Below are 14,793 nucleotides of genomic sequence, written 5' to 3'. Positions count from 1 at the left end.
CAGGTACAAAGTGGGTGGTGGTAAGCACTCATACCATAATCGTTTTTAATGGCCATGTGCTAATGACATTAACACATGGCAATTAATATCAAAAATAGAAAAACAGCCATTTTACTTCTGTGGCAAAAATGGCCTCAGCGAGCGGGAAAACCCCACTTAAGGGCATGCTAAGGCCACTTTCTACTGCAGCTTAGTAAAAGGACCCCTGAGGTTGCTGTATATTCTGTTGTGGTCTCAATACTACTGCTCCTGTGTTGTTTTACTGTTCCGTTGCACTTTTCCCTTGTTAAAAGAAAACAATAAAAATGATTTGAACTTAAAAAAAAAATACTAGTAAATGCATGTGTGTGCTTATGTATACATATAAAAGCTGCCTAAGCCTTATTCTGCAAAATACCTGTTTAACTTACATAATAGCATGTATTTGCAAGGGGATTACATAGGGGTAAGGCTGTTATGTGCGTAACTAACAGAATACTGTCAATTATGCACATCCCTGCAGCACTTTCAGGCTGGTGTAACTGATCATGCCTAAATATTAGGTGCTCTCATACCCAGGGAAGTTTGTATTTTAGGTTCCTAGAAGGTTTATTGTTATAAAATGTCCTTTCTCTTACCCCCAGACCTGGTGAAAGTCATGGAAGGATCTCTGGATCCAGTAGACTCACATAAAAAATGGGGGTGAGTGGGTGGTAAAGTCATCCCTATGGAATGTCTTTATGAGCTCTAGCAAAGCATATAATCCATGGGCAACCTTTATATACAGTGGGCTGCACACAAAAAAATTAATAAATGAATCCTATATTTCACTGTCAACAAAACTCAGTGTGATGACTGAATATAAATTATTACCAGAATGGTCTGTTACTATATAATTCTGTCTTTCCAAACACTTTCTAACACTGTCAAACAAGTCTTATCCCGTTGTATCTTTCAATGGTTCCAAGGACAACAAAACTCTGGTTAATGACATTTCTGTGGGCCGTTTTCTGCATATATTTCTCATTGTCTCGCAGGATGTATAAAATTCAATAGCAGGCCAGAGGTTGACTACCCCTGATCTAATCAAATAGTAATTCACACTGCATGAGAGAGTTTATTGAACTCAACTATATACAAGGTAAAGCAGCAAACGAGAGCAAAAGCCGTGTGCATAGAAAAGAAACAGGTTAATCTGTACTAGTCAAAAGAAAGTTTAGGGTTGTAGAACCAGGTTGGCTCATCTGGTTTTCCCTGGATAGAAGACTACTCTCACTGTCCCTAGTGGGCTCACAATCTAACTTTCTGAGGCAGTGAAGGATTAAGTGACTTGCCCAGTGTCACAAGGAGCTGCAGTGGGAATTAAACCAAGTTCCCCATGTTTTTAACCCACTGCATTTTAACCATTAGGATTCTACCTTGTAAGGTGAAAACTAAAACAAACTTGTCATTCCCTGGAGGAGGAGATACTAAGCTACTGCAGGTTTTCATTACTTTTAAATCATTTACTCTTTTTTTTCTTTCCGATCAGACTGGGGGATTGTGAATGATAGCATATATCTAAAGTTGTGAGAGGATGCCTGTGTCACAGTTGTCATAGGAGCCAGCTCTGTGGGTTCTTGAGCATCCCCAATAATAAACAAACTTCTTGACTATGTCCAGGGAGAGGTAATTTTCATTGGGTTTAGCACCCCGCGGTAATTTTGAAAAGTTGGCTCCTATGACAGGTGTGAGCGCAGGGTCTGTCTGTTTAGATGAACAGAGAGAGGCTGAAGCAGGCCTGGGCATAGACTCAGTACAGACAAGCTAGTGTGTGAGTTCTAGTGTGGTGTGGTTGAACAGACAGAATACATTCCTCAAGGATTACTGTCTTTTTTTTATTTTGTCATTATCTAATTTCCTCTTTCAGTACTACACAGATAATCTATATGATTTATACCATTATATCAGCCAACCTCACAGACTCATGATTGTGGTATGACCCCTGGAATTGGACAGATATCCACCAAGTTATTTCATGTAGTACACTTTCTTAAGTTCCCAGTGATCTCCACTGGATTTGAACCAGTAAATTCCCCTGAGCAATCTGGAGCCCATACTTTCCTGATGCTATTGTTTATTGTATCCCAAAACCCAGCTTCTCATTACCGAGATTGACAACCCATATGGTCTACCTCATTCTCCTGTCTCTTGGTACCAATACCCGTAACCCAACCTATGCATCCTCAGAGGAACTCTGTTAGTGTTAATACTTAATGTGAACTCAGGCCTTTGGCTCTATAAAGAATTACCCACATGGCATATACCAGAATCTACTCTCTTGGTGTCCATGCTGATAACCCATGTGCCATATCCAAGATGCACTGGACCAGACTCCGTGGAATATGAAATTGTAATAAAGCGTGGTAACAAATTCAGTCTATGCACTGATCCAGAACTCACCCTCATCTGTGTGAATATTTTGTCGGGACACTTTCCATTGTTCCATACAAATGTCTTTGGAAAGAATGAAAGTATAGTTTTACAGAAAATAAAGTTTATGAGACATAAAAATGACACCCAGTCTGAAAATGAACAAAAATACAATTATGTTTGGCAGATAACCCAGCAGCCATTAAAAAACATGGTTGTTGCCAGGCTTCTCTGTTACTTGTTCCTGCATTGATCCAGAAATTCCCCTTCTGGGATCCAGGAGGCCAGACTATGAGCATGAGGCCAGGAAGCTGCTTCTTAGGATCTAGCAGAAACAGCAGTTAGCATAGGCCCTGAGATGCCCTCCTGGGTCCCCAGAGGAGGCAGGCTTTAATGTGAGCCTGGGGTTCCTTTCCGTGGGTGCCACAAGGAGTGACAGTGTGTACTGATCTAGGCATTCCTTCTGTGGCTCTCTAGAGGAATGAGTGAGTGTTGACCCAAAGATCCCCTTCATAGGCCATAGAAGGCGAGAATTAATGAGCATAGGGCTGGAAATATTTTACAAAAAAATAACATCACTCAGGTTTTTTGTGTGTGTTTCCACTTGTAATATACAAATGGATAATGTCAGTCAAGAAAGGCATAAGATTAGAGATCCAAAGGTGACAGGTTCTGGTCCATGAGTGAAGGGAACTCTGAGTTTCTATCCCAGGCAGGCAGGGAGATTGTCACAGTTTCTTCCAAGGTCACTGTCCACTGTTCACCTCATTCTTAGCATGGCTGTCTCCTAATATTGCTCATTATAAGTAGATGATGAGGATGGTGATGATCAAAACAAGCAGGACAACGACGACTATTGCAGAGATTACAATGATCTTACACTTTGTGGTCTTCCACCGTGTCTTGCGTTCCACGTTTACAGCTGTCTTAGCAAAGTTCATGCTCTGAAAGGGATCAAGAGGAATAGAGACATGAAGTAAGCTTGTTCACCTTACTATCTCTTTACTGTGTGGTGAAAAAATGATCATCCTATCTCATCAGGGAAGGACCACCAGATCTGTTTTGATTGGTTGATGTTCCTTGTTAGCTTTCACTATAGGCTGCTTTTGTTATATTTGTTCATTGTGTGGAGTTTGCTTTATGTAATGTTTCATCCCTTTCTCCTCCTCCCACTCTTCCTAAAGAATGTTGTTGCTAGGGCCAGTGAGAGCTGGCAGTGCTAGTGGATGTATTTGACACTGGAAGAATTTGTAGCATGCAGCTGTGCAAGCAAGGATGTCACAAAGCCTGAGGGTAGCTTAGGAGTGAGATTCATTACTGTCACTGCATGTGCAAAATTAGCACATTTGGAGACACTGCCCACAACGGGTTTCTGTATAGTTCCATGTCTATATACTGAGCCTGTTGTGGTTTTACTGTCATGCATGTACAGACCTACAACATTGTTTCCTAACCCTGTCCTGGGAGCATACTTAGCCAGTCTGGTCTTCAAGATTGCTACAGTCTAAAGAGAATCCACAAAAGGTGGAGAACTCAATAGATCCCACAAGGCGTGAAACGAAAAATAAAAAGGTGGGAAAATAAGCCAGGCTATCCAAAGAATGGAACCAAAAGGGTATGATACATACCTGTAGCAGTTGTTCTCCGAGGACAGCAGGCTGATTGTTCTCACGACTGGGTGACGTCCGCGGCAGCCCCCACCAACCGGAAAGAAGCTTCGCGGGACGGTCGGCACGCAGGGCACGCCCACCGCGCATGCGCGGCCGTCTTCCCGCCCGTGCGCGACCGCTCCCGCCAGTTGAATGACTAGCAAAAGATGAAACACACAACTCCAAAGGGGAGGAGGGAGGGTAGGTGAGAACAATCAGCCTGCTGTCCTCGGAGAACAACTGCTACAGGTATGTATCATACCCTTTCTCCGAGGACAAGCAGGCTGCTTGTTCTCACGACTGGGGTATCCCTAGCTCTCAGGCTCACTCAAAACAAGAACCCAGGTCAATGGAACCTCGCAACGGCGAGGAAACAACAGGAATTGACCTACGAAGAACAACTAACTGAGAGTGCAGCCTGACCAGAATAAATTCGGGTCCTGGAGGGTGGAGTTGGATTTACACCCCAAACAGATTCTGCAACACCGACTGCCCGAACCGACTGTCGCGTCGGGTATCCTGCTGGAGGCAGTAATGAGATGTGAATGTGTGGACAGATGACCACGTCGCAGCCTTGCAGATCTCTTCAATAGTGGCTGACTTCAAGTGGGCCACCGACGCTGCCATGGCTCTGACACTATGAGCCGTGACATGACCCTCAAGAGTCAGCCCAGCCTGGGCGTAAGTGAAGGAAATGCAATCTGCTAGCCAATTGGAGATGGTGCGTTTCCCGACAGCGACCCCTAGCCTGTTAGGGTCGAAAGAAATAAACAATTGGGCGGACTGTCTGTTGGGCTGCGTCCGCTCCAAGTAGAAGGCCAATGCTCTCTTGCAGTCCAATGTGTGCAACTGACGTTCAGCAGGGCGGGTATGCGGCCTGGGGAAGAATGTTGGCAAGACAATTGACTGGTTAAGATGGAACTCCGACACCACCTTCGGCAGGAACTTTGGGTGAGTGCGGAGCACTACTCTGTTGTGATGAAATTTAGTATATGGAGCATGAGCTACTAGGGCTTGAAGCTCACTGACCCTACGAGCTGAAGTAACTGCCACCAAGAAAATGACCTTCCAGGTCAAGTACTTCAGATGGCAGGTATTCAGTGGCTCAAAAGGAGGTTTCATCAGCTGGGTGAGGACGACGTTGAGATCCCATGACACAGTAGGAGGCTTGATAGGGGGCTTTGACAAAAGCAAGCCTCTCATGAATCGAACGACTAAAGGCTCTCCAGAGATGGCTTTACCTTCCACACGATAATGGTAAGCACTAATCGCACTAAGGTGATTCCTTACTGAGTTGGTCTTGAGGCCAGACTCTGATAAGTGCAGAAGGTATTCAAGCAGGTCCTGTGCAGGGCAAGAACGAGGTTCTAGGGCCTTGCTCTCACACCAAACGACAAACCTCCTCCACTTGAAAAAGTAACTCTTTTTAGTGGAATCCTTCCTAGAGGCAAGCAAGACCCGGGAGACACCCTCAGACAGACCCAACGCAGCGAAGTCTACGCCCTCAACATCCAGGCCGTGAGAGCCAGGGATTGAAGGTTGGGGTGCAGCAACGCTCCGTCGTTCTGCGAAATGAGAGTCGGAAAACACTCCAATCTCCACGGTTCTTCGGAGGACAACTCCAGAAGAAGAGGGAACCAGATCTGACGGGGCCAAAAGGGCGCTATCAGAATCATGGTGCCGCGGTCTTGCTTGAGCTTCAGTAAGGTCTTCCCCACCAAAGGTATGGGAGGATAAGCATACAGGAGGCCGGTCCCCCAATGAAGGAGAAAGGCATCTGACGCTAGCCTGCCGTGTGTCTGAAGTCTGGAACAGAACAGAGGCAGCTTGTGGTTGGTCTGAGAGGCGAAAAGATCCACCGAGGGGGTGCCCCACTCTCGGAAGATCTTGCGTACCACTCTGGAATGGAGCGACCACTCGTGCGGTTGCATGACTCTGCTCAGTCTGTCGGCCAGACTGTTGTTTACGCCTGCCAGGTACGTGGCTTGGAGAAGCATGCCGAACCGACACGCCCAACGCCACATACCGACGGCTTCCTGACACAGGGGGCGAGATCCGGTGCCCCCCTGCTTGTTGACGTAATACATTGCAACCTGATTGTCTGTCCGAATTTGGATAATTTGGCAGGACAGCCGATCTCTGAAAGCCTTCAGTGCGTTCCAGATCGCTCGGAGCTCCAGGAGGTTGATCTGCAGATCCTTTTCCTGGAGGGACCACAGACCCTGGGTGTGAAGCCCATCGACATGGGCTCCCCACCCCAGGCGAGATGCATCCGTCGTCAGCACTTTCGTGGGCTGCGGAATTTGGAATGGACGTCCCAGGGTCAAATTGGTCCGTATGGTCCACCAGAGCAGTGAAGTGCGGCAACTGGTGGAGAGGCGGATGACATCCTCTAGATTCCCGGTGGCTTGGAACCACTGGGAAGCTAGGGTCCATTGAGCAGATCTCATATGAAGACGAGCCATGGGAGTCACATGAACTGTGGAGGCCATATGACCCAGAAGTCTCAACATCTGCCGAGCTGTGATCTGCTGAGACGCTCTGGTCTGCGAAGCCAGGGCCAAGAGATTGGTGGCCCTCGCTTCGGGAAGGTAGGCCTGAGCCATCTGGGAATTCAGCAGCGCTCCTATGAATTCCAGAGACTGAGTTGGCTGGAGATGGGACTTTGGGTAATTTATCACAAACCCCAGCAGCTCCAGAAGTTGAATAGTGCACTGCATGGACCGGAGGGCTCCTGCCTCCGAGGTGTTCTTGACCAGCCAATCGTCGAGATACGGGAACACGTGCACTCCCAGCTTGCGTAGGTAGGCCGCTACCACCACGAGGCACTTTGTAAACACTCGTGGGGCAGAGGCGAGCCCAAAGGGCAGCACACAATACTGAAAGTGCCGTGCGCCCAGGCGGAATCTGAGATACTGTCTGTGAGCTGGCAGTATCGGGATGTGAGTGTATGCGTCCTTTAAATCCAGGGAACATAGCCAATCGTTTTTCTGAATCATTGGCAGAAGGGTGCCCAAGGAAAGCATCCTGAACTTTTCTTTGACCAGGAATTTGTTCAGGCCTCTCAGGTCTAGGATGGGACGCATCCCCCCCTGTTTTCTTTTCCACAAGGAAGTACCTGGAATAGAATCCCTGCCCTTCCTGCCCGGGTGGTACGGGCTCGACCGCATTGGCGCTGAGAAGGGCGGAGAGTTCCTCTGCAAGTACCTGCTTGTGATGGGAGCTGAAAGACTGAGCTCCCGGAGGACAATTTGGAGGCAGGGAGGCCAAATTCAGGGCGTATCCGTACCGCACTATTTGGAGAACCCACTGGTCGGAGGTTATGAGAGGCCACCTTTGGTGAAAAAATTTTAACCTCCCTCCGACCGGCAGGTCGTCCGGTACGGACACTTGTAGGGCGGCTATGTTCCCATGGATCCAGTCAAAAGCCCGTCCCCGGCTTTTGCTGTGGAGGCGCAGGGGGCTGCTTAGGCGCACGCTGTTGACGGGAACGAGCGCGCTGGGGCTGTCCCTGTGCCTGACGAGGCCTTCGGGCCGGCTGGTTGTACCTACGCTTCGCAAAAGAATAGGGTGCAGCCTGCCGAGCCCGGGAAAAACGCCCGCCCGCGGGGGCGGGTGCTGAAGGCGCCCGGTGGGAGAGCTTGTCGAGAGCGGTTTCCCGCTGATGCAGTTGGTCAACCATCTGCTCGACCTTCTCGCCAAAAATATTATCCCCCCGGCAAGGGACGTCAGCCAGTCTCTGCTGGGTGCGGTTGTCCAGGTCAGAGGCACGCAGCCATGAGAGCCTGCGCATCACTATACCTTGGGCCGCAGCACGAGATGCCACGTCACAGGTGTCAAAAATCCCCCTGGACAGGAACTTTCTGCACGCCTTCAGCTGCCTGACCACCTCCTGATAAGGCCTGGACTGCTCCGGCGGGAGCTTATCGACCAGGTCCGCCAGCTGTTGCACATTGGTCCGCATGTGGATGCTCATATAGAGCAGGTAAGATTGGATGCGGGTCACGAGCATGGAGGATTGGTAGGCCTTCCTCCCAAATGAGTCCAGAGTGCGAGACTCCCGCCCCGGGGGCGCCGAGGCGGTATCCCTCGAACTCCGTGCCCTCTTGAGAGCAGAATCCACGACCGCTGAGTCATGGGGCAACTGGGGCCGCATGAGCTCTGGGTCAGAGTGGATCCTGTACTGGGACTCTGCTTTCTTGGGAATGGTGGGGTTAGTTAGTGGTCGCACCCAGTTCCGAAGCAGCGTCTCCTTCAGGACATTGTGCAGCGGTACCGTGGAGGACTCTCTAGGTGGTGATGGATAGTCGAGGACCTCGAGCATCTCGGCCCTCGGCTCTTCCACAGAGACCACGGGAAAGGGAATGCTTATAGACATATCCCGCACAAAGGAGGCAAAGGAGAGACTCTCAGGAGGTGAGAGCTTCCTCTCCGGTGACGGCGTGGGGTCCGAGGGAAGGCCCGTAGACTCCTCTGAGGAGAAATATCTCGGGTCTTCCTCTTCCCCCCACGAGTCCTCATCCTCGGTATCGGACATTAGCTCATGTAGCTGAGTCCGGTACCGGGCCCGGCTCGACGTCGAGGCACCGAGGCCTTGGTGTCGTCGAGCGGTGGACTCCCGCGCCGGCGGGGACGGAGCTCCCTCCATCGACGTCGACGGGGACTCCACCTGCGTGGCGGTCGAGACCGGCACCGCAAGCGGCGGCGGTGTCGACAGCCCCGGCGCCGGGCTAGAGCTCGCCGGCGCCACAGTCATCGGCGCCGGGGGCGCAAGCACCCCCGACGCCGGCACAGCCTGGCGCATCAGCCCTTCCAGGATCCCCGGAAGGATGGCTCTGAGGCACTCGTCCAGGCCCGCTGCCGGGAAAGGCGGTGGGGCCGGTAAGGGTGTCGGTGCCAGAAGCTGCTGGGGGCCAGGAGACGGCACCGAGGTGCCGGAACCCCGACGCGTCGGTACCTCCACCACCGACGGAGATCTCTCCTCTCTGCGATGACGCTTCGGCGTCGACTCCCCTTCAGGGTGCACCGAGGGCTCCCGGTGACGGCGCTTCTTGTCCTTTTTCCGGTGCACGTCACCGGCGCCGGAGGGCATGGAGGAGGAGGAGGTCGATCCCCCTCGGTCTCGAGGTACCGGGTCCGACAGGGTTCGGTCCCGTGGCTCCCGAGCTGAGGGAGTGACCGGGGCCGACAGCCCACGCGGCCTCTCAACCCCACTCTCACCGGCGGACCGGCGGGCCGACGGGACCTGTTCTCCTGGGGTCGCTGCCATCGGTGCCGATGTCTCGGGCATCGATACCGGTACCGAAGATCCGGCCTTCGATACCGATGCCGTCGAGGTCGACGTCGAGGGGCCGGCGCAAGTTCCAAAAAGACGGTCCCGCAGAACTTGCCTCGCAACCTGAGTCCGTTTCCGGAGACCGAGACACAGCGCGCACGACTTGAGATTGTGCTCCGGCCCGAGGCACTGGAGGCACCAAGCGTGGGTGTCGGTCTGCGAGATCGGCCGGCCGCAGCGACCACACTTTTTAAATCCACTCGGGACCTTCGAGGACATCGACGGAAAAATCGCGTCGGCGAAGTCAAAGTCGGCAATGGTGGCTAAAATCACACCACGAAAAAACTAGCCGACCGAGCGGCCACTAGGCCGCAACGAGGCGTCCCCGCTGGAAGCGAGGGAAAAGGGGAGCGCGTGCTCCACACGCGCAGTCTTTTCTTTTTCTTTTTTTTTTTTTTGTTTGTAAAAGAAAAATAATAAAAGGAAATTAATTAAATGAACGAAGCGCGATCCGCGTATACGCGATCGCAAGAATCCGGCGGCTGAAGTAGAGAGAGCGGCAAAGCACGACTCTCTCCAGGCGCGGAAAAAAAGGAACTGGCGGGAGCGGTCGCGCACGGGCGGGAAGACGGCCGCGCATGCGCGGTGGGCGTGCCCTGCGTGCCGACCGTCCCGCGAAGCTTCTTTCCGGTTGGTGGGGGCTGCCGCGGACGTCACCCAGTCGTGAGAACAAGCAGCCTGCTTGTCCTCGGAGAATAATCTTTACTTAAAAAACAAAATGTAATAATCTTCAAACAAATAATAATATAACAATAACACATTATTGTTATATTATTATTTGTTTGAAGATTATTAAATTTTGTTTTTTAAGTAAAGATTATTTGGTTCCATTCTTTGGATAGCCTGGCTTATTTTCCCACCTTTTTATTTTTCGCTTCAAGATTGCTACACCAGAGCTGCCAAGTTACTCAATTCCAGCCTGAAGATTTTGGGACAGGTCTGGATTTCTTACCACCCCGTCCTAGTGCATTAAGGGACTTGCAACACTGATTGCAATGGGCAGGATCAAGTACTACAAATTCCACACTATTTTGGGATGTATGTTCAAAACCAGGGTTGGCTCAAAGGCCTCCAGCCTGGATATGGGTAACTTAGCATCTGTGCTCCAATGAATATGCACGAAATAAATTTGCATACATTGGAGATCAAATGCAGGCAAATGTATCTCATGCATATTAATTATGACAAGGTGTTTCTCCAGGATAGAGTTAAGATACACCAACTTAGCCTTAGGTGAAGTTCCACTATCTTAAGAAACAGATCTACAAGTCTCTGCAAACGCTGGGTAGAAAACTAGGACTGGCTCATTGCACATAGTCCACTTTCTTAAGTCCCTATTGACAAGAGCTGTAACCCCACATAGCTCCCCTCTTTTCTCACAGTGTAATGTGTGCAGTGGTTAGTCCCAGTGGCAGTGGTGATCTTTCCTTAAGATAAAATAACTCACAATTCAAATGTGTCATTTAGCTAGAGCAGGGGTTCTCAACCCAGTCTCCAGGACACACCTGGCCATTCAGGTTTTCAGGATATCCACAATGAATATGCATGATGCATTCTAATCAAGTCTATCTTATGCATATCCATCAAGGATATCCTGAAAACCTAACTGGTTAGGTGTGTCCTGAGGACTGGGTTGAGAGCCCCTAGCTGGGAGTAAGGGTTGTGTCTCTGTGAGCTGCCCCTGCATTTTGACCAAGCAACTCTCATCTTTTCTCCCCAAATCCCCATGTAGGGAACCTGCTTCTGCAGAGCTGGGTCTTGGATAGAAGCAGCTCAGGATGCAGGCTGGTTGGTTCTGTCCTGTGATGGTGTTTTGGAGGGAGAGGTGAAATTCCTTTCTTTCTTTCTTTCTATTTATTTGCATGTTGCCTCCTCTCACTCTTATTTCCTCATTTATATCTTTTTCACTTGTCTCTTGTAAAGCTTACATGGTAGGGAAGAGAGTCTGGCCTGTTTATTGTTATTTTTGTAAAGCAACCAGCTGTGCTCACCTGTGCTGCCTTTAGCCACCTTGGGCTTGGTATGACTGGCACATGGGTGTGCTGCTGTTTGTTTTGCTGGGTGAAAGATTGTAGAACAATTCCTGGTAGATCCCAGCAATCAGAGGACAGGCTTTGAAACTAGAGACTTAGCTTAATGCAGAACAAGGTGTGTAGAGTCTGTCAGGAAGGGATTTCCAGACACTGTGTTTGGGACAAATACAGACAATGTGTGGAGGCTACAATACTATTTGGTAGGATGTAGGAATGCCAGCTGGCTCCAGATTCACCTCAATCCAGTCCTACGTTTATCCCATTGCATGCAGGTACTTGCTAGTTCTGATTTACCTCTTGCACCACCTATGAAAAGCAAGATTACATACCCATGCATGCAATGGGGTAAACCCTGTCAAATGAACCTGAAACCAACTGCCAAACCTAGAATGATTTTTGTTGTTGTTTTTTTTTTTTTTACACTGACCATATATCTCTTGGGTAATTTGCCAGCTCAGCTCAGAGAGCTCATCTGAGTTCTGCTTTTCCCCTGTTGTGTGCAGGCAGATATACTAGTAGTCCTGGTGCTTTTCTTAAGGACCTCAGAACCACAACTGTGTGCGTAGAATGGGCAAAACCTGAACCAGATCAGCCTTTCCAGGTTGCCCTGGGGGTGACGTGACACCTGTAATCATGGGATGATCTTGGACAGGGTGTACTTATGGGAACAGGTATTTTGGGGGTTCTGCTAGGCAGGATATGTATTGTGTTGATTAAGGTCCCTTCAAGTTGATGTGGCACTATACAGTATGTGTGTTGAGGTGCACTTGCAGGCAGATGTTTTTGTATTTAGGACTCTGCTCGCTGATACCTTGTGATAGGAGAAGCTGTTGCCTGGGCCTAATGGTAGCAGTCAGTGAAAGCAAGGCTTATGCCAATTCATGCTCACAGGTCCTGCCTTCTTCTCATGAACAGTGGAGGTGAGGGGGGGGGGGGCATCAGGAGCAAAGAGGGAGCAGTAGCTCTGTGCCCTCTACTGGGCTGCATCTAAGACAACTGCCCCATTTTTCAAGCCTGCTATCTGGGATTTATCCAGGGAAGATGTGTCTTTCGCATCCCCCCCTGGGTAGGGTGTATTCTATAGTATTTCCAAGAAGGGTAGGTATATATTCTGGGGTTTCCTTAGAAAGGATGTGGACAGAATATGCATTTTGGATATCCTCAGGCAGCAGCTGTATTTTGCAGTTCCCTCTGAAACATTTCATATCTGGGGGGACCCTAGGGTTGTGAGTGATTCCAGGTAATAAGGGAAAGACCGAGGCTGTCTTGGATCTCCTCCATGCATGTATTGAGATATAGTTCCTACTGCTTTTTAAAGAAGAGCAGAACTACAACGGAATGCATACAGTGGGGGGAGACTAGAACACGATATGGTTCCCTTGTGATACCCTGGACTGGGACCAGAGAGGAACATTTCCAGTGGAGAGCAGAATATTTCAGGAATGTACCATGTCTAGAAGTTTGTCTGACCGGACCTCCAGGTCCTTCAGCTTCCCATCTCGTTCTATCACATTGGTGACGTTGTTTAACATTATGACTGTGACCTCATCTGCCTCCTTCTGACAATGTTCCAGATTCGTACTCTGCTGAAGCAAAAAAAAAAGGGAGGGGGTGAGTTCCCATTCTGGCAGAAAGGAATTGGAAGAACTGATCAGTCTATGAACTCCTTGCATAAGAATAAATGTATTTATTTATTCATTCATTCATTCATTCACATTTACAGTAGAAAATGCCTGCCCAAAATGCTCTTGATAACTTACAACTTTAAACCATACATACCATATTCTCTTGTATATACCCTGCACTTATATATTACCCATGGCAAGATTTTGGTTTGCAAGTTGTACAACCCACACCCTTGGATAGCCTGCACCTTTGCATAGCCCACAGCTTTATATACCGGTAGAAGGTCTATCATGCTGAACCATGTGAAATGAGTTTATCTTGTTGGGCAGACTGGATGAACCGTACAAGTCTTTATCTGCCGTCATTTACTATGTTACTATGTTAAACGTAAGTCATACACTGTGGACTTTAAGCTTTTGGCAATCGAATATGCCAAGATTAACGGAAATCGTGAAGCTGGGCATTTTTCCTCTGTAGATGAAAAACCAATCCGCAAGTGGAGAAAGAAACAAGACATGTTGTCTTTGGGACTCTGTAACTCATTGTAAATATTTGTAGACCAGTGTCATAAGGACAAAAAAATCTTTTTCTTTTTTTCAAATTTCTTTCAGGTACTTTGAAGATTTAAAATTATGTTGACCAGTGTCAGGACAAACACATTTTGTTTCCTTTCCATTGTATTTCTGATATTGTTGAGTTGTTGCAATTTCAGAATAAAACAACTTTAAACATTTTAAAAATATGTGTCAGTGTTTGTTGTTTAAAATAATCATTCTGCAGTAAAAGCTTGTATTGCCAACACTCAAGTATAACCCACGGCACGCCCCTACAAAATATAAAATCTTGTATTACCCACGGGGTATATATGAGAGAATGCAGTAGTCCAATAAAAACAAAAGCAACATGCACAGAATAAATATGTCTATCCATCTAGCTATGGGCATCCCACTCCTGAATATTACATTAATATCAGACACATCACTCTTGCAATGGCTTTGTGGAACATTATGCATTGGGGCAACCAGTGATAGAACCACGTTCAAAGGGGTCTACGTTCAAAGCGGACTAGTCAGGCAGACTACTGCCAGAGCCAGAATGGGAAAGGGGATGGGATTTGATATACCACCTTTCTGTGGTTACAATCAAAGCGGTTTACATATTATATATATAGGAGGGACTGTGGTTCACTCCTGCCATGACTATTCCTTCTAGACCATTAGGCACTGTCAAGCTGGGAGAGGGGGGGAGAGAATCCTACAGATGGGTGGGTGAGAGACAGGCCTTTAAGAGGAAGGGCGTCAGCTGAATATCGAGGGGAGGGGGGAGACAATATAATGGGAGATAAGAACTGCAAGGCCCATCTGGTCTCATCAAATGTCTATTGCTACTACTATTAAACATTTTAATAAAGCTAAGAAAGATCCCTACTGAGTGGAGCTTACAATAATTGAAACATACAGATAAAACAAATAAGAAGGTGAAATAGATCAGGTCAGGAATCTTTATTATAAGTTTCTACTGTAAATGAGGGAAAAGGGGAACGATTTAGATAAGAATGTTTTCTGTCATGGCACCCCAATGGTGGAGCAGCTTACCCAAGGACATGAAGCAGGAGAAATGCAAAAAAACTGCTGAAAACTTGGCTGTTTAGAGTGTAATAGTTTGGTTGAGTAGTGGTAGTTACCTACCTATAGGATATACACTTTGCACTTATATTATGTAGTTTACATTTAAGTGTATTGTGTTAAATTTTTATGGA

The 14,793-nt window shown here is 48.3% G+C and overlaps 1 protein-coding gene across 1 annotated transcript in view; it reads right to left on the bottom strand.

The window, feature by feature from the left end:
• Window positions 1-1,076: 1,076 nt before the first annotated feature.
• VAMP5 (vesicle associated membrane protein 5) overlaps window positions 1,077-14,793 on the bottom strand; it is a 69,378-nt gene continuing 55,661 nt past the window's right edge. The window contains exons 2-3 of the mRNA XM_030201683.1: window positions 12,857-12,991; window positions 1,077-3,335 (exon numbers count right to left, since the gene is read on the bottom strand). Coding sequence (XP_030057543.1) covers window positions 3,192-3,335; window positions 12,857-12,991 — 279 coding nt within the window. The 3' untranslated portion in view covers window positions 1,077-3,191. The remainder of the gene's footprint in view (window positions 3,336-12,856; window positions 12,992-14,793) is intronic.

The sequence above is a fragment of the Microcaecilia unicolor genome, chromosome 4 (genome assembly GCF_901765095.1).
Source record: "Microcaecilia unicolor chromosome 4, aMicUni1.1, whole genome shotgun sequence".
Taxonomy (NCBI): domain Eukaryota; kingdom Metazoa; phylum Chordata; class Amphibia; order Gymnophiona; family Siphonopidae; genus Microcaecilia; species Microcaecilia unicolor.
This window is presented reverse-complemented; position numbering and strand designations above follow the sequence as displayed.